Source organism: Balaenoptera physalus, assembly GCF_965194825.1.
Source record: "Balaenoptera physalus genome assembly, chromosome: 7".
Taxonomy (NCBI): Eukaryota; Metazoa; Chordata; class Mammalia; order Artiodactyla; family Balaenopteridae; genus Balaenoptera; species Balaenoptera physalus.
Genome location: NC_138886.1, coordinates 5,141,801 through 5,164,114, shown reverse-complemented (window position 1 = coordinate 5,164,114; position 22,314 = coordinate 5,141,801). Strand labels below are relative to the sequence as shown.

General features: G+C 52.3%; 1 protein-coding gene across 21 annotated transcripts in view; it reads left to right on the top strand.

Annotated features, from left to right (window-relative positions):
* The window catches only part of PRRC2B (proline rich coiled-coil 2B), an 87,726-nt gene that overhangs the window by 14,116 nt on the left and 51,296 nt on the right, over window positions 1-22,314 (top strand). For 19 of the 21 annotated variants that reach the window (XM_082468084.1, XM_082468083.1, XM_082468082.1 and 16 more), the window contains exons 2-5: window positions 13,404-13,573; window positions 14,414-14,591; window positions 17,489-17,591; window positions 20,114-20,186. In XM_082468084.1, coding sequence (XP_082324210.1) covers window positions 13,459-13,573; window positions 14,414-14,591; window positions 17,489-17,591; window positions 20,114-20,186 — 469 coding nt within the window. In that variant the 5' untranslated portion in view covers window positions 13,404-13,458. Of the gene's footprint in view, window positions 1-13,403; window positions 13,574-14,413; window positions 14,592-17,488; window positions 17,592-20,113; window positions 20,187-22,314 lie in introns of those variants that run through there. The other 2 variants (XM_082468078.1, XM_082468077.1) reach the window with 2 other exon arrangements.

Genomic DNA, 22,314 nt, shown 5'->3' with positions numbered 1-22,314 from the left:
TGAGCTATTCTGAATACTGCTGCCATTAACATTCCCACACATGTCTTTCAACACGTATGTGTATGTGTTCTGTTGGGTTCATATCTAGGAATGGAATTGCCAGGTCACAGGGGAGGCATATGTTTGGCTTTAGTGGATGGCTGCCTGTTGTCCAGAGATGGTACCAGTTGGCACGCCCACCAGCAGTGCAGGAGCCGTGTCCTCCCTCCCCACACTCACTTGCACTTGGCGTTGTAAAGATGTCAGTTCTCCCCACACTGATCTCAAGATTCCATGTAATTCCAACCAAAATCCCAGCAGGCTTTTCTTTCCTTGTTGGTTGTTCAGAAATTGACAAACTGATTCTGAAATGTATATGAAAATGCAAAGGGCCAAGAATAGTCAAAGCATCCTTGAAGAACAAAGCTGAAAGGACATATTACTAGATGTCAGGACTTTGTAAAAGCTACCGTAAGTAAGGCAGCACAATGTTGGCAAAAGGATAGACAAATAGACTGATAGAACAGAGATCTTGAAACAGACTGCACATAAGTAGTCACTTAATTTATGACAAAGGTGCCACATGACAGGTGGAAAAGGTGGCCGTTTCAAAAAAAGGTACTGGGAAAATTGGATTCTCTGTATGGGGGTTGAGGGGGAAGAATTTTCTACCTCAAATCGTATCCAGAGTCAGTTTTAGGTAGATTATAGAGCTAAACATGAAAGAGAAAACAGAGCTTCTAGAAGAAAACAGGAGAGTACGATCTTGGAGAGCACAAAATTCTTTAAATAGGATACAGAAGGCACTACCAAAATAGAAAAGATTGACAAATTGAACTATCTTAAACCTTATATCTTCTACTTTTTACAAATGCTTCCATAAAATGCAACAAATACTGTTTTATAATTGCCCAGATACATTAGATAATCTGTTCCGTTTATCCCTTGGAACCCTCTGTCCTGCTCTCATCAGGACCGTTCCTGTCTTGCTGTAGTGCAGCTGCCATCTTGGGCTTTCTGTGGTTGTCACTCTGGTGTTGTCCCTCTGTGTTGGATCTCTTGTTTCTTTGATTCTATATGTGTGTATATCAGTTGGGGAATGTGAGCATCAAATAACAACTGTCTTAAGCTGTGTTAAAGAATAAGGAAATTTATTGGTTCAAGTAAGTAGAACTCTAGAGGTGGGCAGGTTCTGGATTGGTTGGTCCTGTGTGAGGTGTTGTCCCTAAGGAACCAGGTATCTTATTTGTCTGGGTGAGTCACTGGCAAGGGGGGGTGGGTTTCTCCCTTGGACAGGCATGCCCCTCCCCCAAGCTGGGCGTGGGTCAGCCTCCCAGCTGCTGTCTGCCGGGGAAAGGACTAGGTCACTTCCTCTGGAAAGGAAGAACGGAGAACTAGCTTCCAGAAAGGCAGGCAGGAATGGCTACTGCAGCATTTACCTCTGTCTTGGTTTTCTCTCTTGTTCATTAGAGTATCTTTCTCTGCAACTTTCTGAGAAGGTAAATAAATGTTTTGAGTCCTTGTGTGCATCTGAAAAAGTCTTTTTCTATCCCTGCACTTGACTTGGTCAGCTGGGTACTGGATTTTCGAGTGAAAATTGTTTTCGGGGGGGGGGGGCGGGGGGAGGCGGGGATGATGCTGGTGAGAGTCACAATGGCTCCTGAGGACTCATTGCTGTTCCCCTTGTTCCTCCCTGGGACCTTTTTTTTGGAGTGGAGGGAAGGTTGGCTTTCAGCAGCTTTTGGGTTCTTGTCTTTATCCCTGGAGCACTGAAGTTTCATGTTGTACCTTGTGTTCCTTTTACATGCCTTACTCTGAGCACTCGGCGGGCCCTTGCAGCCTTGGGTACTTCAGCTCTGGGAATTTCTCTTGTAATTTTTATTTGATAATTTCCCTCCTTTTGCCTCTGTGTTTCTAGAAATCCTAGTTAGATGTGGATTCCTGGATTAATCTAATTCATCTCCTTGTTAATTTTTCTGAGAGATCCTTGACTTTATCTTGCATTTCTTCTATTGAAGTTGAAGTTAAATTTTTTTTTAAAAAATTAATTAATTAATTAATTAATTTTTGGCTGCGTTGGGACTTTGTTGCTGCACGCGGGCTTTCTCTAGTTGCGGCGAGCGGGGGCTGCCCTTTGTTGCGGTGCGCGGGCTTCTCGTTGCGGTGGCTTCTCTTGTTGCGGAGCACGGACTCTAGGCGCGTGGGCTCAGTAGTTGTGGCTCGCGGGCTCTAGAGCACAGGCTCAGTAGTTGTGGCGCACGGGCTTAGCTGCTCCGCGGTGTGTGGGATCTTCCCGGGCCAGTGCTCGAACCCGTGTCCCCTGCATTGGCAGGCAGATTCTTAACCCGTGCGCCGCCGGGGAAGCCCCCCTCCAGGTTCTTTAGTTTGTTTATTTGGTTTCTGTCTTTTAGTTGAGGTCTCAGACACAGCTGATTGGAAACTGGGTGGGTGAGTCAGAGGGGGCTCTTGGGAGTGGGGTGGATGGGTGAGAAGCCAACCTTTTATTCTCCAGCCCCAAGGTCTGCTCTGTAGGTTTTCAAGAGAAGACTCCCTCTTTGCCAAGGGTGTGGAGGGAGGGAGGTAATTGGTTTGTCTACCACTCTCCTGTGAGGCCAAGAGCAGAGGGAGCCTCAGGCCCCTCTGGTTTGCTCCTCAGGTTTGTACTTAGCTTCTTTTTTTAGCTCCTTTCCTCACCCCCACCCCCTTTGACCCTGCTGTTCTCAAGTCTAGACTTCTCTTGTTTAATTTATCCGGTGGGGGGGGCGGGCAGGGAGGCGATGTGGAGGCTGGCTCTTGCACATGCAGCCTTTCTGCAAGTGCTCCCAGCTTTACCCCCCCTCCCGTCCCCCCCGCAGTCTTACAGGGCACCCGCTACTCTTAGGACCTTCCCAGCTCTCTGGGGTCCTCAGTTCCTAGGATGTATAATCTCCTAAATCTATTACTACTTAACGTCTGTTCTCTGCCAAAATCGTCCCTGTCTTTGGGGTCTCTTTGTTGTCATTTTAGAGGGTTTTGGAAAGGTGAGCTATAAATGCCTGTGGTCCTTCTGCCATGTTTAAACAGAACATCCCTGTTTTCTAGATAGTTTCTGTGAATCAAGTGGAACTGAATTAGGGTCATTTCTGGGGGGTGTGTGCACATATAGATAAGTACACAGTCACATTTATGTACATATGTGTTTGCGTAATTGTGTGTGTGTTTGTCGGTTATACCACTTGGCTGCCACGTGATCAGTGGTGGTTGTCTTTTTGTGTCAGAACATCCAGAGCTACTGTTTGCTGTAGAGGCTGCAGAGTATTGTGAGGCCCTGAAGGAAGGGTGGGTTGGGATGTCTGGTCATTGGTCACTACCTCCTTTCAGAGAGTGAGCTCTCTGGCCCTGCTTTCTTGAGAAGGGAGGGAGCCTGAAGGTGCAGAGAGTGTAGCGGGGCGGGGTGGGGGGGGATGACAGGGCCTGTTTGACGGATGCCTTGTCTGTGCCACCGAGTTCTCGTCACACCTTGGGGCCGTTACCTCCAGTTCCCGCAACAGCCTTCCAAAGTAGAGCTTCTGTCCCCACTGTGGCATTTGGACTCACAGGCTCTTTCCGTCCTGGCAGTGTGTGTGGAGAGAGAGCTACTGCCTGGAGGAGGGAATTTGTCCTTGTGGGGAGGGCTTGTGCCGGGGAGTTCATGTAGGCTGCAGTGGCTGTTACTTGGTGGATGGTGGAATCAGTCTCTCTCTCTCTACCCTCCTGTGTTTTTTCAGCAGTGAATGAATCTGTGAGGACCTGGGGTTTGGGAAGGTGGAAGGAATGCTTTCTCCTGGGCTAAAGAAAAGCACTTCCTGCCAAGTAGTCCTCCCTCTTCTAGCGCCCAGATTCTAGCTGCTACAGGTGACGTCATTCCTAGGGACAGGTTTTGGGTGTAAACAAAGTCCCCCGCTGGCTGGGACGGCATCCTCCATGTGCTTGTGCTTGCCCTGTCTGCAGTACTCTCCAAGCTTTCCTTAAAATCAGTTTCAAAATTTTTTTAAACAAAGCAAATCTGTTTAGAATTTATATAGTGTTTTATGACCTTCATTGCTGAACTCGAAATAGGAAACAAAACCACAGTAGAACAGAGTAGCAGGAGGCAGGATAATTAGCATTGCAGCATGGTGGCCCCTGAATTTAAGTGACTTGTGCTGGTGAAGAGACAGCCAGCAATGTAACTGGGCGCTGGCTGACGGGTGATCACTTCTTAGTTTTTGAAGGCGTTACAGTTCTTCTATATCAAGTGTATATTCCTTTTGTTCTAAAAATGTTATGGGTGAACAAATGAGCAGGACCGGGATTATCCACCTCCATCAGGCAGTCAGTCCTAACCCCAGCGTGTGGTTGCGTTGCATATCCCTGCTTGTTGCCCTCAAATGGGAAACCTTGAGACTGGGGCAGTTGAGTGCTGTTTAAAACGTGGTCGCAGTGGAGTGTTGATCTCGAGGGTTTTCTGAGCATTAGCGTGCATCTCTGTCTCCTGAGAATTAATTAAAGGGGTCCACAAGCAGATCCTAAACACCCGTGAATTTTCAGTCGTGGTTTTGAAGGTCTGCTCTCTGCATCAGGGCCCTTAAGCTGTGAGACAGCCAAGTGGGGTCAGGTCCCTGGAGCCCCGGGAGCCCAGAGGTAGGTGGGAAGTTGGAGGCTTCGCTGGTTGCATAGGAGTCTGGAAGGGGGAAGTAGTGTTGCAGGGCTGACGGTCGGGCAGAGCCAGGGTAGTAGCTGCCTGCGGTCGAGAGCCTTCTAAGGGCGAGCGAGAACTGGGTCACGTGTTGTGTTCGTTCTTTCATTTATTCCTGATGTCAGACCTGTGAGGTGGGTAACAGTATATTCATCTCCGTTAAGTCAACAGGGAAACAGGCGAGTGTGGAGGCAAGATGCAAACCCCTGTTTTGGAGAGATGAAAGTGGCAGGGGATGGGGTGGGATGAGACTGGGTGGTGGTTTGGGGCCGTGTGTTGGCTTAGAGCAGCGGTCCGCAACCTTTCTGGCACCAGGGACCGGTTTCACGGAAGACAGTTTTCCCACGGACGGGGTCTGGGGTGGTGGAGTGGGGGGGATGGCTCAGGTAGTGATGCCAGCGCTGGGGGCGTGGCAGATGAAGCTTCGCTCGCCTCCTGCTGTGCGGTCTGGTACCGGTCCACGGCCCGGGGGTTGGGGACCCCTGGCCTAGAGGGTTTGGATTTGACCCCGGAGCAGTGGGGTGAGGCTGGAGGTGTCTGAGCAGGTGCTTGTGACCTGGTTTGGCTCTGGCGGAGGGTTCAGGGCAGGATGGGGAGCGCTGACTCTGGGGCTCAGGGACGCAGGGATGGGGCTTGCAGCCCCTCAAGTGTGCGGGAGAGCTGGGGACGGGGAAGTGCTTTGGTCCCTGCAGCTCAGGCCTTCGTCCTTATTTTTAATTGCTGTAGCTTCCTAAGGTGTGCTGTTCCCTCAGGGGTGTGGACCTCTTCGGGTGGTGGCTCGAATCTCCTTTAACCCCAGCCCTTTGTTGGTCCCTCAGGCCTTTATTTGCAGGCAGCTTGTTCTTGGAGAGGTTTGTGCTGGCCTGTCCCACAGAAACCTCACCTGCCTGGGCTCCTGCAGGTGGGATGCCTGGGCCCAGCCAGGCTCCAGCTTTGCAGGTGGGCTAGCTCCTGCCTCCTAGGGGCTGGAGAGGTGCGGGGCCCTGTGCTTCTGGCGGGCCGCCCTGGTTTTCTGACTGGGGCCCTGTAGGGAGCCCCTGGAAGCTGGAGGTATGGAGCTGGTCATGCTGTTGCTGAGTGAGGGAGCAGAAGCTTCCCTGCAAACCCAGGTGGGATTCCCCATCCCCGCCCCCCACTCCTACCTCGTCCTGGGGCGTAGTCCTGGGGGATACGTGAACCCCTTTTTGTTGAATGCATTTTACTGTGATGTATTCCTTTCCACATCTGATTCTCCCTTTAGACTAGGAGTCAGCCAACTGCAGCTCCAAATCCAGCCCCCCCTCCTGTTGTTGTAAATAAAGTTTTATCGGAACCCAGCTCTGCTGCTTTGTTTATGTTGTCTGTGGTTGCAGCAGCGCTGGGCGGTTGAGTGGCGGTGATGGAGATGCTGCCGCCTGGAGCCTGCTCTGGAGGGCGGGCTGGGGTCTCGTTGCCTCCACACCCCTGGCAGCTAGTAGCCCTGTGTCTGCTACACAGAGCGGGCAGCACACATCTGATAACTTGAACCAGGTGATGTGGCGCCTCCCCCATGTTCAAGTTTTTTTTTTTTTTGGCAGACATTGACGTGTTGGAGAAGGATGGAATTGTTTATTCATCTTGTACCCGGATTTTGTGGGGGATGGTTCTTTATGTTCTGACTGAGACCGGACAAGCATACTGTCTGACGACCAGGTCCTTTACTGACCCACGTGCTTGCTTCCTGACCTGTTTATCCGGGCTGCTCTCAGCTTCCCCTCCTGTTGGATTATGCTTTCCTTTTCCCCCACCCCGGTCGGGGGCTTCTGCTTGTGTCTCGAGCTGGTGGCACTTAGGCTGAACGTGCTGTTTCTATGGCTCGTGGGTCTTCCCCGGTGACCGACCACCTCCCCTCTGAGCAGGTGGGGTCCGGGCTGGAGCTCGCATTGGGTCCTTCATTGTCGGTGGTGATGGCTCCAGGTGTCCTGAGGATTGAGGACTGCTTAGGAAAGCAGGTGACGTGACCGAATGTTACCGGACTCAGGGAGACCTGTGGAAAGCCTGGGTTTGCCCCGGTGTGAATCTGGCTGGGGGCAGCACTGGCGTGTATAAAGCGTTCATCTTTGAACGGCTTGTCCGGTCCGGTCATCCGTGCAGTCGCCCAGAAGGCAGCCTTGAGCTGGCGCTGCCCCGTGTCAGAACCAGTGCACTCGCCCCCCCCATAGACGGAGCCTCAGCAACCTGGCGTCAGGGCCCCTCTGTGGCCTGGTGTCCCTGCCCGGGCTCCCGCCTGTGACCCTGGGCAGGGACTCCTCTGCCCTGACCTCACCCTAGTGTCCTCGTCTGTAAAGCAGGCGGATGACAGTAGTGTCTTCTCGAGGGTGGAGGGCAGTGAGTGTCAGCAGGATGCCTGGACCGCTTCCCCGGGGAGGCCCCGGCTGGGCGGGCGGCTGGCTGCCGCTGGCTGGTACCCAAGTGGGAGTGAAGTGAATCCTGTTACTCGGAAATGGCTTTTGATAAGCTGGAGGGCGGGAGGGCCTCCCTCTGCTGGACCGAGTGCAGGCGTCTGGTGACCTGCTGGACAGCTGGGCCTACCGTCTGTAGGCTTGGGGCCTGGTGACTAAGTTGCCTTTGTTGGTGAATCTTAATGGTTGTATTGCTGCAGCAGAGCCTGGGCCTCTCAGCACTTCTTTAGGTAACTTGCCAAAATGGGCAGACCTGGAATTGTGTTAAAAAGTCCTTTTCTTCGTTCCCCAAAGCTGTCTTCACACGGATTTTGGGTCCTTCTTTCCTCTGTTTCTTTTAGGTGAGCCATTTTCACATGCCTCGGGGCCCAGGCGGGGCCTCAGGGGGCTGCGTGGGAAGGCAGGCTTCCAGCAGTGGGGGCAGGACAGGCGGACGGCACTCCCTCGGCTTGTAGCTGTTTTATATGTAATACTGAGGTTCCAAATTAGATCTTGTTTAGGGAAAAAAAAAAACAAAACAGAAATGAATTCTGTTGCCTAGAAAAGGAAGAGCAAGCAGCGTGAAAGCCGTGGCTGTGCTCCAGGCTTGGTCTGTGCTGCCTGCAGAACCCGGTGTCTCAGCCGGTTTGTCCGGATCCAGGCACGAGGCAGGGCGGAATGGACACGCCTCTGACCCACCCAGAAGCGTGTTCCCTCGCCTCCCCAGCTTCATGAGTCACACCCACATGTTTGTCTGCAAGTCTCTCTGTTATCTGACAGGCTAGTGGAGTGTGCGTGTGCATGTGTGTGTGTGTGTGTGTGTGTGTGTGTTTTGACGGTTAGAAACGCAGCAGATATTTGTAAGCTGGTGATGTTTGTGAAAAGCGAGGAGCAAGCAGAGTAGCCAGATGGGTGTGGGGCAGAGCTGGGCCCCACACTTGACACCGATTCGCTGGAGGAGATACATACCTGCATACCGTTGGGGAAACCAGAGTGTTTTTATTTGTATTTTGGATTTGTGTCCAGTGAAATTTGGCTTAATAAATGAACCCTTGCATGCCCTGAGAGGCTGGTTTCTGTAATCTTGCTTTGTAAAGGGCCAGGTAGTAAACAGTTGTTGCTTTGTGGAACATGTGTGGCCTCTTGCACATTCTTTAGGCTGACTGTAATTTGCCCACCCTGCTCTAAGAGAGAATTGGGGCTGGAGGATGTCCATCTGTGCAGTCTGACTGTGGAGCCTTATGGTGAACAAGTATCAGGCCCCCTCCCCACAGGTGTTGTCTCCGTAGCAATGGTGGCTCTCAGTAGCATTGCCTGTTAGCACCCCAGATTTCTATAGAAATACAGAATCCAGTCCCAATGTGTGGTGAGACATGGCTGCTTTGACAATAAATCGTGTAGTTCCATGGCTGTGGGTTATTAACATTGACATGTTTGATTTTAGAACCCTCCGGCATTTGTGAAATCTTGTCTTGGCCCCTCAGTTCTGTAGGTGGGGAAACTGAGGTGTAGAGAGGCCAGTAGTGTGCCCAGCAAGTGCAAAACTTGGTTAAAAAGTGGGAGAAGGGTCCCTCCAAAAAGTGCATGTATGGGTTTAGTTGCAGACGTTAGTCCAGTGTGTTCCCTGTTTTGGCTTCACCGAGGGGCTCTTGTCAAAAGGAATAGAAAGCATATTCCCTAAACGTAGTAGGTGCTCAATTAGTGTTTGCTGAATGGCTGAATTTATTTAGAGGACATAGTTCAAGCAACAGGTGTTGACCAACTAATACCTCTTAGTTCCCCTTGGCCAGAGTTTTTCTTTATTTTTTTCTGGGATGCCGGAAGCAGGGGTGCGGTCAGGCTCTGGTCTCCTAGTGCTCCCTGAGGGTGAGTGTGGGGACTGGTGAGTTCGGAGAAGCGTGGTGTCACCAGGAAGACCCACTGAGAGCTCTCTGTGTCTACTCTAACCTCTGCCCATGGGCCCAGGAAGTACAGAATCAGAGAAAGATCGGTTTGTATCAGTGAACTGGCAGAAATTTGGACTGATAGGCTTTTTTTTTAAGATTTATTTTTTATTGAGGTAACATTGGTTTATAACATTATATGTTTCATGTGTACAACCTTATATTTCTACTTCTGTATGCCCCAGTGTGTGCTCAACCACCAAAAATTTAGTCTCTGTCTGTTACCATACGTTGGTCCCCTTTGCCCATTTTGCCCTCTCCCCACCCCTTCCTTTCTAACCACTGCTCTGTTCTCTGTATCTGTGTGTTTTTGTTTGCTTTGGTCTGTTCGTTTATTTTTTTGTTTGTTGGTTTGGTTTTTTATATTCCACGTATGAGTTGAAATCATACAGTATTTGTCTTTCTACGTCTGACTTATTTCACTTAGCATAATACCTTCAAGGTTCATCCATGTTGTCGCAAATGGCAAAGTTTCATCTTTTTTATGGCTGAATAGTATTCCGTTGTGTGTATATACCACATCTTCTTTATTCATTCATCCATTTAGGCTATTGTAAATAATGCTGTGATGAACATAGGGGTGCATGTAGCTCTTCAAATTAGTATTTTCATATTCTTTGCATAAATTTCCAGAAGTGGGATTGCCAGCTCATATGGTAGTTCTGTTCTTAATTTTTGAGGAAACTCGATAACAGTCTTCCATAGTGGCTACACCAATTTACATTCCCATGGATTAACAGATTTTAAGAAGACTTTTTAGTAGTATCTATAGAAACAAGAATTTTTCTGGTCAAGTTTCAGAATTATAGGACATTTGATTTTTATAAATCAAGCATGTTGGGCTTCCCTGGTGGCTCAGTGGTTAAGAATCCGCCTGCCAGTGCAGGGGACATGGGTTCGAGCCCTGGTCCGGGAAGATCCCACATGCCACAGAGCAACTAAGCCCGTGTGCCACAACTACTGAGCCTGCACTCTGGAGCCCGTGAGCCACAACTACGAGCCCACGTGCCACAACTACTGAAGCCCATGCACCTAGAGCCCGTGCTCTGCAACAAAAGAAGCCACCGCAGTGAGAAGCCCGCGCACCGCAACGAAGAGTAGCCCCTGCTCGCTGCAACTAGAGAAAGCCCGCGTGTAGCAGCAGAGACCCAACGCAGCCAAAAATAAATAAATACAATAAATAAATTTAAAAAAAAAATCAAGCATGTTAAGATTTAATGTAGCAATTTGATGGCCCAGAATGTCTGGTGAATAATTTTTATTTCTCTTTGTTGGTTTGGTTTTTAATTTAGTAAAGAACTAGTTATCTGGATTTAAATGAATGATGCGGCATCTGTAGTCCTGCAAGTTGTGTGGCTGGGAAGGGGGCATCACTGGCTTTGTTCAGAGGTGTTTGTAGGTTCAGTGGTCAGGTGAAAGTTGTGGTCAGGGACAGCAGAGATGTAGCTGTGAGTTAGCATTTTCCATCATTGTGCTGCAGTGAGAGATTCTGGAACATGCTTCTTATTAATCGGCTGTGTGACCGTGGGTGAGTCCCGTCATCTCTGTAGGCTGGACGTGGGGGTGGAGCTTGTGTCCATTTTATTCTCTGCTGTATCCCAGTCCCAGCTCAGGGCTTGGGCACATGGCAGTGCCTGCCTAGTAAAAGCGTGTTGAATAAACGATTGTAATAGTTTTCCTGTTGTCGCTGTGACAAATTACCACAAATCTAGTGGCTGAAAACAGCACAGATGTGTTCTCTCCGAGTTCTGGAGGTCAGAAGTCTGAAATGAATCTTGCTGGGCTGAAATCGCGGTGTCGGCTGGGCCGTGCTCCTTCTGGGGGAGGCTCTGGGGGAGAATCCGTTCCCTGGCCTTTTCCAGCTTCTCCAGGCGGCCTGCATCCCTCTGCTCGGGGCCCTCTTCCAACTTTCAAGAGCACCCCTCCAGCCTGTGCTCCTGTCGTCAGCCGCTTGGAGTCTGACCCTCCTGCCTCCCTCCTGTAAGGACCCTTGTCCACCACCTTGAGCCCACCCAGATAATCCAGGATAACCCCCCAGCTCAGTATCCTGAATTTAATCACACCTTTGCCTGAGAAGGGGACATATTCACGGGTTCTGGGAATTGGGACATCAATGTTTTTGTTATTCAGCAGGTCACACGAGTTTGTAGAGAGTGCCAGGAGTCCCTCAGTATCCCAGTTATAGCCCATGGAATGGTCTCCTACGGATGAATAAAAGACTCCATGCCTCTGCCGGGGCCCCTCCTTGGACCCCCGCTGGAGCTGTAGGGCCTCTTCAGGGCTGCCCTCTCAGGCTACCCATAGATTTTCCACCTGGAGACCTTCAAAAGTGCTTGTTTAAACCTTTTCCTTTTAGACCCAGAGTCAGCAAAGTTTGCAGGCCGCTTGTCCTGTTGCATATTTTTCGTTTCTTTAAAACAAGTATGAAAACTGTAAAAAAAGAAATAATTTTTAGCTTGAGGGCCTTACAAAACAGGCCATTGGCTGGGGCCCTGACTAGTGTTTGCCAACCCCTGTTTTAGACTGAGCTGTGCAGGCTGGGGCCACGTGTGGCTGTCACCTTGGTGGCAGTCTCAAGGGCTTTTGTTGATAGTGGAATGTGTGCGTGCGCCTGTGTGTTGGGAGGGATTCATGTTCCTACCCCAGTGATCTTTTCTGTTGGTTTGATATGACAAGCGTCTAAAAATTAGATCTCATCTTGTCTTAATGGAGAATTTCAGGTTGTTTTCCATTTGAAAGCCTATTAATTACTGGTCTGACACAAACACGATCCAGTCCCTTTCCTGGAGGAGGGGCTTACAGCCTAGTCTGGGGGAAGCAGCCGGGGGAGGTTATTACTAGTTCTGACTTTGGCAGAAACTCACTGGATCCAGCTTCGGGGAGGGAGATTTAAAGATAAAGGGGTGTGTCCTGGAACCCTTGGCATCAAAACCCGAATTTGGACCCTTGTGGCTGGTCTCCCTGCCTGTCGTCACTGTCCCTTGCTCCTGGTACGTGGGGCAGGCACTGGGGAGGGTGGCTGGCGTTGCACGCTCTGACGTGTGAGCTTGGTGAGCACCTGAGCATTCCTGCTGGTTGGTTTCTTCACGGAGCCCTGTCTCCTGGACGCTGCAGCGTGCTTCGCCTCCTGGGGACTGGGTGCTGCACGTGAGCCTCTCCCTTGGCTGGCTGTAGCTGCACCTGGTAGGTGACCCCTGCCCATCGTACGCAGCTCACGACGCTCACCCCTAGGCATCCATTGAGGTGCATGAGTGTTTCCGGATACAGATTGCGTGCGTGTCTATTCCTGTACCTGAGACAGTGACGAGCGGGTCTTGAGTATCAGGTTTCATGTGAAATGAATGAAAGGATGGATGTACCCAGCTCACTGGATGTGCTCTTTTGGCCGGCGTGGCTTCAGAATAGGATGAAATGACAGACCTTCCTGCTGCAGCTACACCAAAGTGCCTGTTATGAGTCATGGCTGTTTTCACAGTTACCTCCGTCTTGTCATTTTACCGACATGCCCAAATTGATGCTTCAGCTCTCTTTTCCATACATTAATTCTAATGGGAGGTAATGGTCAGTTGTACAAGTTTTAATTTTCCACGGTCAAGTTTAGAACCAGCGAGGCCGAGGGTGAGGGTGGAATAAAAGGCACTGGAGCTGGCACGTGGCCTCGGGGAGTATTGAAGTGGATGAGCGAGGAAGTGAATGAGGAAAGTGCTCCTGAGGCGCCTGTAGAAAGGGAGAAGGCGGCAGAGGGGAGAAGCTTCTTCCTCGGTCGGTTTTTCAAGATGTTCTCCGAGTGGAGGGCAGGAGTGGACGGTGAAGCCGCGTGGGCTGTGCCCCGGGAGGCCTGCTCTCTGTTTGCCCCGTCTACACCTCAGAGAGCCCTGCTCTCGTTGCCCGAGCAGGTGTTTCCCTCTGGGTGCTGGTTCTCTAGTTTGAAAGGTACCTGCACCCGGCTGTTCCTGGGTGATTTCCTGACTGTGTGCTTCCCTTTGGTTTGGGTTTGCTCATCCTTGAAATGGACAGTAGACTTCCATAAGGACGACCTTATTTTCGATGTTACGTGGATGTGTTACAAGGGACGAGCATTTGTTTTTCCACCTTGAGGAGCTTTTCTTGACTCCGGGAGAGGACTCAGTGTATAGCAGTTTACATCTCAGTGTGGTTGGTGACTGGTAGAGTCAGCTGATGTTCAGGCAGGGAGAGTTCTTAGCGTTGCTCTTTAGACGCGAGCAAGACCGCCTGTGCGTGCTAAGGGCATCTTTCTAGGGACAGAGTCCAAAGCTTTCTTCAGATCTTCAAGGAGATCCATGATCCCTAAAGGATTCCGTCCACTGGATCAGAGCTTCTGGTGGATTAACACTCTTTTTGTTTTTTTCTTCCCCCACTTCAAAGGCAGATCGGGAGCGGTGCCGAGAAAAATTTCCTTACTAGATGACATTTCATCGCAATGTCCGATCGTTTGGGGCAAATAACCAAGGGCAAGGATGGGAAAAGCAAGTATTCGACTCTCAGCCTGTTTGATAAGTATAAAGGAAAATCAGTAGACTCGATCAGATCCTCAGGTAAGAGGGGGTTGGAGGCCAGTTCCTTATGCTTTCCCTTAAGTGAGAAGCTCCAGGTCATGGATCAGGAAAACCTAGAGTCCCCAGTCTGGTCAGACAGGAATGGTCCATGCAGACCAGTCTTCTGGGCACGTGGTGGTCATCCTGGAGTTCAGGGGAAACACGTCACCCTCTGCTCCTATTTGATGTCTGATTTCAGAGCCTGGAATATCCTGACTCTGCTGTACTAGGATTATTTCCTCATCTGTCTTATCTTATTGAAGCCATGGATACTTTGAGCCCGATGGGTAGAATGGAATTTAATTTGCATTAGAGTTACCCCTTTGGGTCTCATGGTTCTGATATTCCGGAGCTTGGTGGGGAAAGTTCCTACTGATTCTGTCCACACCCTTTGAGGATTTTACGAATGCCGGGGGCCCTGCTCAGGCTTGGCTTGGGTCTCGGCGAGGCTGTCCCTTCAGTCCTGCTGTAACGAGGCCGGAGCAGTCTCCCCTCTGCACAGGGCTAGTCATTCTGTGGGATGGAGGTTTCTAGGCCTGGCCCCTCCCCCACGTCCTAAACGCCCTGAGCCTTATGCCCACGAGTGAGCTGGAAGCCTCCGCACAGCCTTCAGCGGCTCCTGTGTCTCTGCAGTCCTCCGTGAGGAGCTTGTAAAAGGACTGACTGCAAGTGACTTCCAAGCACTTTTTGTGTGTTTCCTTGGCGGGTCTGCCCCTTGTTTTTTGTTTGGTTGCCTCTGTCATTATCCCCTAGAGTTTGGAAGAGCAGCTGAATGAACCCGGCGTCTTTCCTTCCATGACTTTCTGTGCAACATCTCTTTCCACCTCTCCCTCCACGCAGTTATTCCTAGACATGGCTTACAGAGTCTCGGGAAAGTTGCCACAGCCCGGCGTATGCCACCGCCTGCAAACCTGCCAAGCTTGAAGTCTGAAAACAAAGGAAACGACCCCAACATCGTTATAGTACCCAAGGACGGAACGGGATGGGGAAACAAGCAGGATCAGCAAGACCCAAAGAGGTGAGAGCAGAGGGGCGGGCAGAGGGCCGGGCAGAGGGGCGGGCAGAGGGCCGGGCAGAGGGGCGGGCAGAGGGCCTGGCAGAGGGGCGGGCAGAGGGGCGGGCAGTGGGCCGGGAGCCGGAGCTTCGTCCCTGGCCCGGCACCCTCTCCCCCTGCAGGGGCAGCTCTGGAGAACTGGGCAGGTTCCAAAGGAAGCTTCTTTCACCCCGGCTCCTGCTGCTTCGCGGTTTCTTGCTCCCTGCCTTCATTTTTCCTGGCTCTGGGAGCCGATGCAACAGTGTTGCTGTGAGCTGCCTTTCCCTGGTGACCAGCGTCCCCTGTGCCTTGTTAAGCAGGGCTCATCTCTCCCAGAGGAGCCGCTGTGGGCAGAGCTGAGCGCTTCACTCTGCTTGGGGTCCCTGGGTGCCGGGCCCCAGGTGGAGGAGGAGGAGCCGTCCCAGCTGTGGGGCAGCAGCGCCCCACACAGGCGCCTGCACGTGCTCCGCAGGACCCAGTTACCGAGGACAGCCCCCCGCGGCCCCCCGCGCCCCCACCCCCACCCCCATCCAGGCACTCGGGGTCAGCGCGCAGCCTCCCTGCAGGCCCGCCCCCTGCCAGCACAGCACTTGGGGGGGCCTTGGGAGGCCCGGGGTCTGGCACCGCAGTCATCATTAGAGGGACAGCGCGGCTGTTGTGGCCGCTGTTGTGTGGTGGCGCTGAAAGCACACGTGTGCCGCCTGAGCCTTCGTTCCTCCTTCCGTGGCCCGGCTGCGTTCCAGCCAGCGGTAGGGTGTCCAGGAAAGAGGATTGGGGTTTGCGCTGGGAGGGGCTTGGAGAAGGACGGGGCCTCGCTGAGGCTGGCAGGCGGAGCCCTGCTGCTGGGGTTTGCCATGAACACAGAACAGTCCAGCCTCATACCCTTTCTTGCCCTGTCTCCCTTGTGGTCTGGCTGCTGATACCCAGGACCCAGAAAGTAAAAGTGGCCCAGAGCACAGCCTGCCAACCAGGGTCCTTTTCTCTAATTGGAAGTGGCCAATAGCTTTTGTAAAACTTCTGTAGTTACTTCAGACAGGATGTAGAGAGTGAGCCAATAATTCGGTCAGATGATCAGTAATAACTGAATTTTAAAACATTTCCTAACAGTTGGCTGAGGGATCATCCTGACTGACGGTATGGTGTGACTTCTAGGACTGGACAGGTGTGTGTGAGTTCCAGCCAGGTGTTGATTGGTTTATGGGACCTGGTTTATTTGACTTCTGAGCGTCATTGTCCTCCTGTGACGTACAAGTCACACCTGGCTCCGGGGGTGGCCACAGGAAAGGGATGAGATGACCCGGGTCCCATACTTAGCACAGGGCCTGGCACAGCGGTGGCACGTGGCGGATGTCCTCGTTCTGCTCAAGTGCAGACGCTGCAGACAGCTCAGTGCAAGCGTTGAAAGGCCTCTGCTACTGAAAGTTCTAGAGAGAGAGGACACAGCCTTGCTCCCTCCTTCTATCCAGTCTTACGCACCAGTGGCATCGAAAGCATCAGGCATCTTCAACGAGGCCAGTGTGCTGAAACATGTTTGCCAGCCGGGTGTGAAGAGTGAGTGTTGCGGGGGGCAGCAGACCCCGGCGCTGCTTCTCTGCTGCCCCTGGGCCACATCCTCACGAGGCTGTCAGGGAGGTGGCCGAGTAGGGGGGCCACACCTGCTGGGACTCAGTGTTTGGAGACCACAGAAGTGACACCACCTGGAAGCGTCTATTTCAGGTAGAAGGTGATGTGAGAGAGGAGGGTCAGTGGCCTTCATTGTGTAATAATCACAGGTGGTGAGTTACTCGGTTGAGTAAGCCTTGGATGTGTGTAGAGTTTGGCTTCAGCTGAGCCACCGGCATCGGGCAGATTCTGGCCAGGGGATTGCTGTCCCCCGTGAAGCTTGTCGGGGGGAAGGTTGAACAGAAAGTGACTGGAAGGCTGTGAGTTGGCAGAAATCTTCCTTCAGAACCTTTTCTTGTTGCTCTCAGAAGATGACCTGTGGGGTATAGATCCACAGACGCACCTTTGCTGGAGGGTAGCTCCACGGTACCTTTTAAACTTTAAAACGTCTTTTGATCCAGCTGTCCCACTTCTAAGAACTTAGACTACTGAATTGCGTACACACAGGTGTGCCAAGATGTGTACACAAAAATGCTCGTTGCAGTTTTATCTGTAATAGAAGAAAAATTGGAGGTTGGCACATTGTGGCCCATCCACCTGTACTGTGTCATTAAAAGAAAGCAGTAGATCCATATGTGTTGTCATGAAAAGATGTCAAGGGCATTGAGTAAAACACGAGTTAACCGGACTGTATGTATGGTGTTACCCTACTTGTGTTACAAAATGTTATGCTAATATACGTAGAAAAATCTGCTTGAGTTTCTCTCCGGAGGATGAGATCGTGACAAATTCTGTGTTATATGTATTTATTTATTTTTACCATGAGCATATGTTTCTTTTATAAGCCAAGAGAAGGTTTTAAAAAAAAAAAAATCTGCTCATGCTTCAAAGAGATCAGCCCCCGAGGAGCTGTGAGCTCTTGGTCAGGAGTGAGGGGCGGGAGCTCAGAGCCCATTCCCTGCCCCGACGCAGTCTCCCTCGTGGCAAATCCTCCATCACTTCGTTGTTTGCCGTGAGCTTTCAGTCTTTGCAGACAGAAGGCTCTGCGGAAAGGCAGAGGGCTGGCCTGTCCTATCAGGTGTCGGTGAGCAGACCTCACACGTGGTCCAGTTTCTCGTTGTCTTGGCCAGCCTAGGAGTCTGCCGGGGAAGGTATTTTTATTGGCCAGAGGAGGTCTTGCTCCCAGCCAGCGAGCAGCCCTGTCTCTCGGGAATGTGGAGGGACCTTGTGGGCATGGCCGGTGCCTGTCTAATTCCTGTGTGTGTCCTGCCTTTATCTAGTTCCAGTGCGACGGCCTCTCAGCCGCCGGAGTTGCTGCCGCAGCCGGGTTTGCAGAAATCTGTCTCCAATTTGCAGAAACCGACACAGTCCATCAGTCAGGAGGTAGGTGCTGGGGACCCGGTCCCAATGGTTGCCTAGGCGTTGGCGCCTCTGAGCTCCCTGGCGCTGGGGACCTATGGGAGCTGTCGCTGAGAAGCGTGGCTCTGCGTGACGTGCTCATTCCAGAGGCAAACCTGACGAGTGACTCTTGGGAAAGACCCCAGATGCAGAATAGAATATCGACGCCTAATTTGATTCCAGTTGCCTTAGCTTGAGGTGAGTCACTCTGGCAGCTACAGGCTAGATCGGGCCCCCCGCAGCGTCTCCCCAGAAGCAAGTGCCATAAGGAGACAGCAAGTGTTAGGCTACAGAAGGTTCAGTGGTCTGGTGAGTTTGGAAAACAAAATGAAGCAAGCTCCTTCGCTTGGTTTTCTTAATGTCATACTTTCTCTCGGGGTCTTCAGTATGCTAATGTGTCCTGTGAGTCTCCAAGAAAAGGACATCATGGACAGCGGTCCCGAAATGTATTTGTCCTTGGAAACCTCTTTCATTGAATGTCTCTAGAGACTAGTGTCTCTCAGAACATCCTCTGGGAAATACTGAGCTATAATCCTTTATTTGTCGATGCACTTCATATGCCTCTAAACAGAGAGTCATGATTTAATCAAGAGCTCATATTGTACTTGGTCCATTGGTGTCTGTCTGTGGGTTACAGGGGCCAGTATCCGGTAGCTAGAAATCTAGACGAGATGTCTGAATCTTTTAGAAGACCAGAAAAAATCTAGGCAGATACCTGGCATTCACTGGCTCCCTTGAAAGAACGACTCAGTTTGCATTGCTGCCTGGGCAGTGGAAGGACTGAGGTGCCGTCCCCATCTGCGGGGAGAGCTTATGGCTTTACCAGACGGACACCCTCCCTACCCAACACTGAACTGTGCTTTGAAATTAAAGGAGAAGCAAGAAGAAATCCACATTCATGCGAGACTGCATGTTCATTGGCCTAAATCCGCTGGGACCTGCTGATCAGTCAGAGCATGTAGTGTGGAGTTCGTGTCTGTTTCCCAGAATTTGAAGCTGAGTGCGATTAAGGAGCCCTGGTTGTTTCTACAGCCCTGGCTCTACGTCAGACTCACCTTCCAAGCTTGTTAGAGACGAACAGGCCTGGGCCGGGCCTGCGTGCGGCTTGGGCACCTGTGGAGCACGGGTGCCGCGGGGACTGCGGTCGGGTCGGGCCCTGTCCTGGAGCTGGCACGCGGGCCCTCCGCCTGGCACTTACCAGCTCTCCTCTCGTGCGGGGACGGTGTGGGGAGGAGACCCCCGGAGGTTCCCAGCTGTGGGGTGAGATTTGCCACAGTGTTAGTAACCCCTTCATGGCCCCTAGGCCTTCTCTTCCGGTTTAGTGCCTTCGGAGGGTGAGGGCGGGGGCCGTCCCTGCGGCTGCAGACCCCAAGCTGCAGGCTGTGGGATGGCAGTGCCCCGGGGCCCCTCTGCTTCCTGCTGGTCCGGAGCCTCGCCCTTCCCTCAGGGGCTGTTCAACCCCAACAGGGGCTGCCCTGCCCCTGTCACGGTGCTGGCACTTCCCTTGTGTGGTCTGCACGGGGGACCGTGGGCACTCCAGGCCACTCAGGTCAAGCACTCAGGGCAAGTCTGTGATAAATACATGGGTTATTGCACCTGCTCAGCTCTGCATCGAAGGCAGGTGAGACAGCCGTCTGCCTTGCGTGTGTGTGGTGGCAGCGGCAGGGGGAGGATGGGAAGAAGGGGTAACTGTTTACCCGGGATCTAGTCCAGTACGTGATGGAACGTCACGCTGCATCAGCTTGGATTTGTGTATCTTTACCTTCAGTTGTGAAGTAGCATGTTGTTGGGAAGGTAGCTGAGTTCAGTGGTTGGGGACCTGAAGGGGCTTTGGGCACAGCCTGGGGTGGGGGCAAGTCCTGGTCCCGCCTCCCTAGCTGAGTGTCTAACCCAAGTGACCCTGGTGTGCCTAGCACCATGAGCACCATGCCTGGCGTGCGGTGAGCTTTCAGCAGAGGTGAGCCGAGCCGGGCAAGCCCAGATCAGTGGAGGCGGAAGGCCTCGCACCTGGGGAGTGGTGCCTTGTGGCACGGCAGTGATTGTGGAAAGTGGTGTGGCCCGGCCAGCGACTCGTCAGGCACGTGAGCTTTCCCGCGCGCGTGTTCTGTTAGCGGCGCCACCCAGTTTTTCAGACACACTAGAATTGGGGTTTGGTCTTGTCCCTGGAGCAAGACAGAGTGGCTCTGTGTGGGCATGAGAGGCGGCCTGGCAGCATGTTCCGAGCGCAGCGCTGGCTCTGCCGTGTGACTGAGCTGGCCGCTTGCCCTCCGGCCTGCTCCTCGTCTGTCATGTGGCCGTGGGTCCTGACCCCAGGCTGCTGCCCGACTGGGAGGCTGCATGGAAAGCCCGCGTGGTTGGACCTTGCCCGGCTGGTGGTAGTGGGTACGTCGGTGTAGGGTCTGGACCTAAGGTGAGGACCCGAGGGCGGGCACCTTGTTCTGACTCGCTCAGGGAGTGGACAGCAGACCGCTGGGCTGGCCCTGTTCTCATTGTCTTCCTTCTTCCAGAATACAAATTCAGCGCCAGGTGGACCAAAGTCATGGGCACAGCTGAATGGAAAGCCAGCAGGACACGAAGGTGGTAAGTGTGTGTGTGGCGCTGTGCTGGGCGGGTGGGAGGGATGTGTGCCTTTTCTGGACTGCTCCAGTTCTGTCCAGGCAGTCTTGGGCTTGCAGCTTTGTGGACTCTCCTCCCTGAGCGAGTTACTGCCTCTGCCCTGGCGGTGGAAGTGTTGATTCTGCAGAGCACGTCAGCTCTTTGGTTTCATTGAACGTTATTGCTAAGGACAGCCCTCCCGAGGTGTGCGGAGGAGACCCGGCGGCGCTGGCCCTGCGCTCCCTCGTCGGCTGAGCCGCTATTGGAGCGAGTCCCCGGCCCCCGGGAAGGAGGTGTTGCCTACGGGGCGCTGGCTTTGGACCTGGGTTTGTACATCAGCAGCCCTGGGAACTGCTTGCTTTTGGGCAGTGCCACCAGAGCGTGCGGAGGTTGCGTGGTATTTGTTAGCATTGGCGTCCCGCCTGGCACAGGGGAAGCACTCCGACGGCTGCAGTGGTGCAGCACAGGGACGATGTGGGGTGAGCGGAAGGGGAAAGCACCCCGGGTTTTAAGTGAATGCCAGCAACAGACTGAAATGGCTCCAAGGCAGGCCCAGAGCAGAGCGGCCCCCGAGTGGCGTGTCTGAGGGGCGTTGGGGCAGAGGGAAATCTGGCTCCCCTCCAGCATCTGGAGCCCTTTGAGAATGTGGGCCCAGGGTCAGCGGGTGTTCTTGAGAGGAGCCAAAAATCCAGATTTTTCTACGTGAACTCTCCTGATTTTCCAGTGTTGGCGTGCGTATTTCTAGCACGCTGGGCGGAGCCCCGAGCTGGATGGAGAGGGACGGTGGTGTGAGTGGCTACACCGCAGTTGCTTTTTCTTCTGTAAACCAGCACAGGCTGCCTTTTTTACCCTTGGCCCCTGTCCCGGCACTGCCCTCTGTCCTCTGCGTATCCCTGCCAGCCAAGGCCTGGCCAGACTTTACGTTTTATGGCTTAGAGTAGAAAACCAGCTCCGTGCGCCGCCTTCCCCACACACCCCTGCCACTCCGACGCCCCAAGGACGGGCCCTTCTGGCCTCGGGTCGCTGTGCGGTTGAAGGCCACCGCTTCCTCAGCCCGTAGGTGTGCTGGAGGCTTTGGAGCCGCAGCTCGCCTAGAGGAGAAAGGGCAGGGGGAGCTCAGCCGGCTGCCCCAGCCTGGAGGGTGAGGGGGGCCAGGTGCGGCGGGGATGCAACAAGGCACTTCAGACTGGAAGCAAGGTCTTCACGGAGGCGTGATGAAGACGACTCACTGGACTGTTAACAGTGGTTCTTTGCTTTCTAGAGCCTTCATTTCCATAAGGTTGGAATTTCCTTAAGTAAATGGAATACTCATTTTAATTTAACAAGAACTTACAGAGATTAAAAAAAACTAGTGTAAATTGGCACTGCCCGTCACACACCAGCACGGATACCCTTTGACCTGGCGGTTCCACTTGGAGGAAATCACCCTGTAGATGATACTTACAGCTGTGTGAAATGACACGCACGAGATTATTCATTGCAACATTGTAATAGCAAAAGATTGGGCACAGCCCCTTGAAATGTCCATCAAAAGATGGTACTTTAATGAAACACTACTTGGCTGTAAGGAAAAAAAGCAGTTTTCTACTGATCTGGCAAGATCTCCAGGACATATTCTTAAGTGAAAAAAAGTGTGGAATAGTATGCAGAGTATATTACCATTTGTGCAAACAACTGGGGAGAGGGAAAGTACGCTTCTAAAAATGTTGTATGCGCATTAAAAAAAAATCTCTGGAAGGAAACATAAGAGGAAGGGAGAGAAGGAACGAAACAGAAGACTACCTGTTTTGTGAGGGTGTTTGAAGTAGGCAGATGGGGCACGAGGGTAGGAGGTAGGCTTCTGTTTACGCTCTTTTAAGGCTTTTTTACCTTTGAATCTTTTGATTGTATTACCTATCAAAAGAAAACTTGATTTAGAAAATAATCCTAAAACAGTAAAATACTCTGTAAACATGTGATAGCTCGTCTGGGAGACGGCAGAGCCCAGTAGCCCAAGAGGAGAGAACAGACACGTGCCGACCAGGTGGGGCCGGGGCGGGAACCCGGCTTCTGGTTCCCCTCCTACGCCGGGGTCACAAGTCCGCGATACCACCAGGGCCGTGGGGATTTGGGA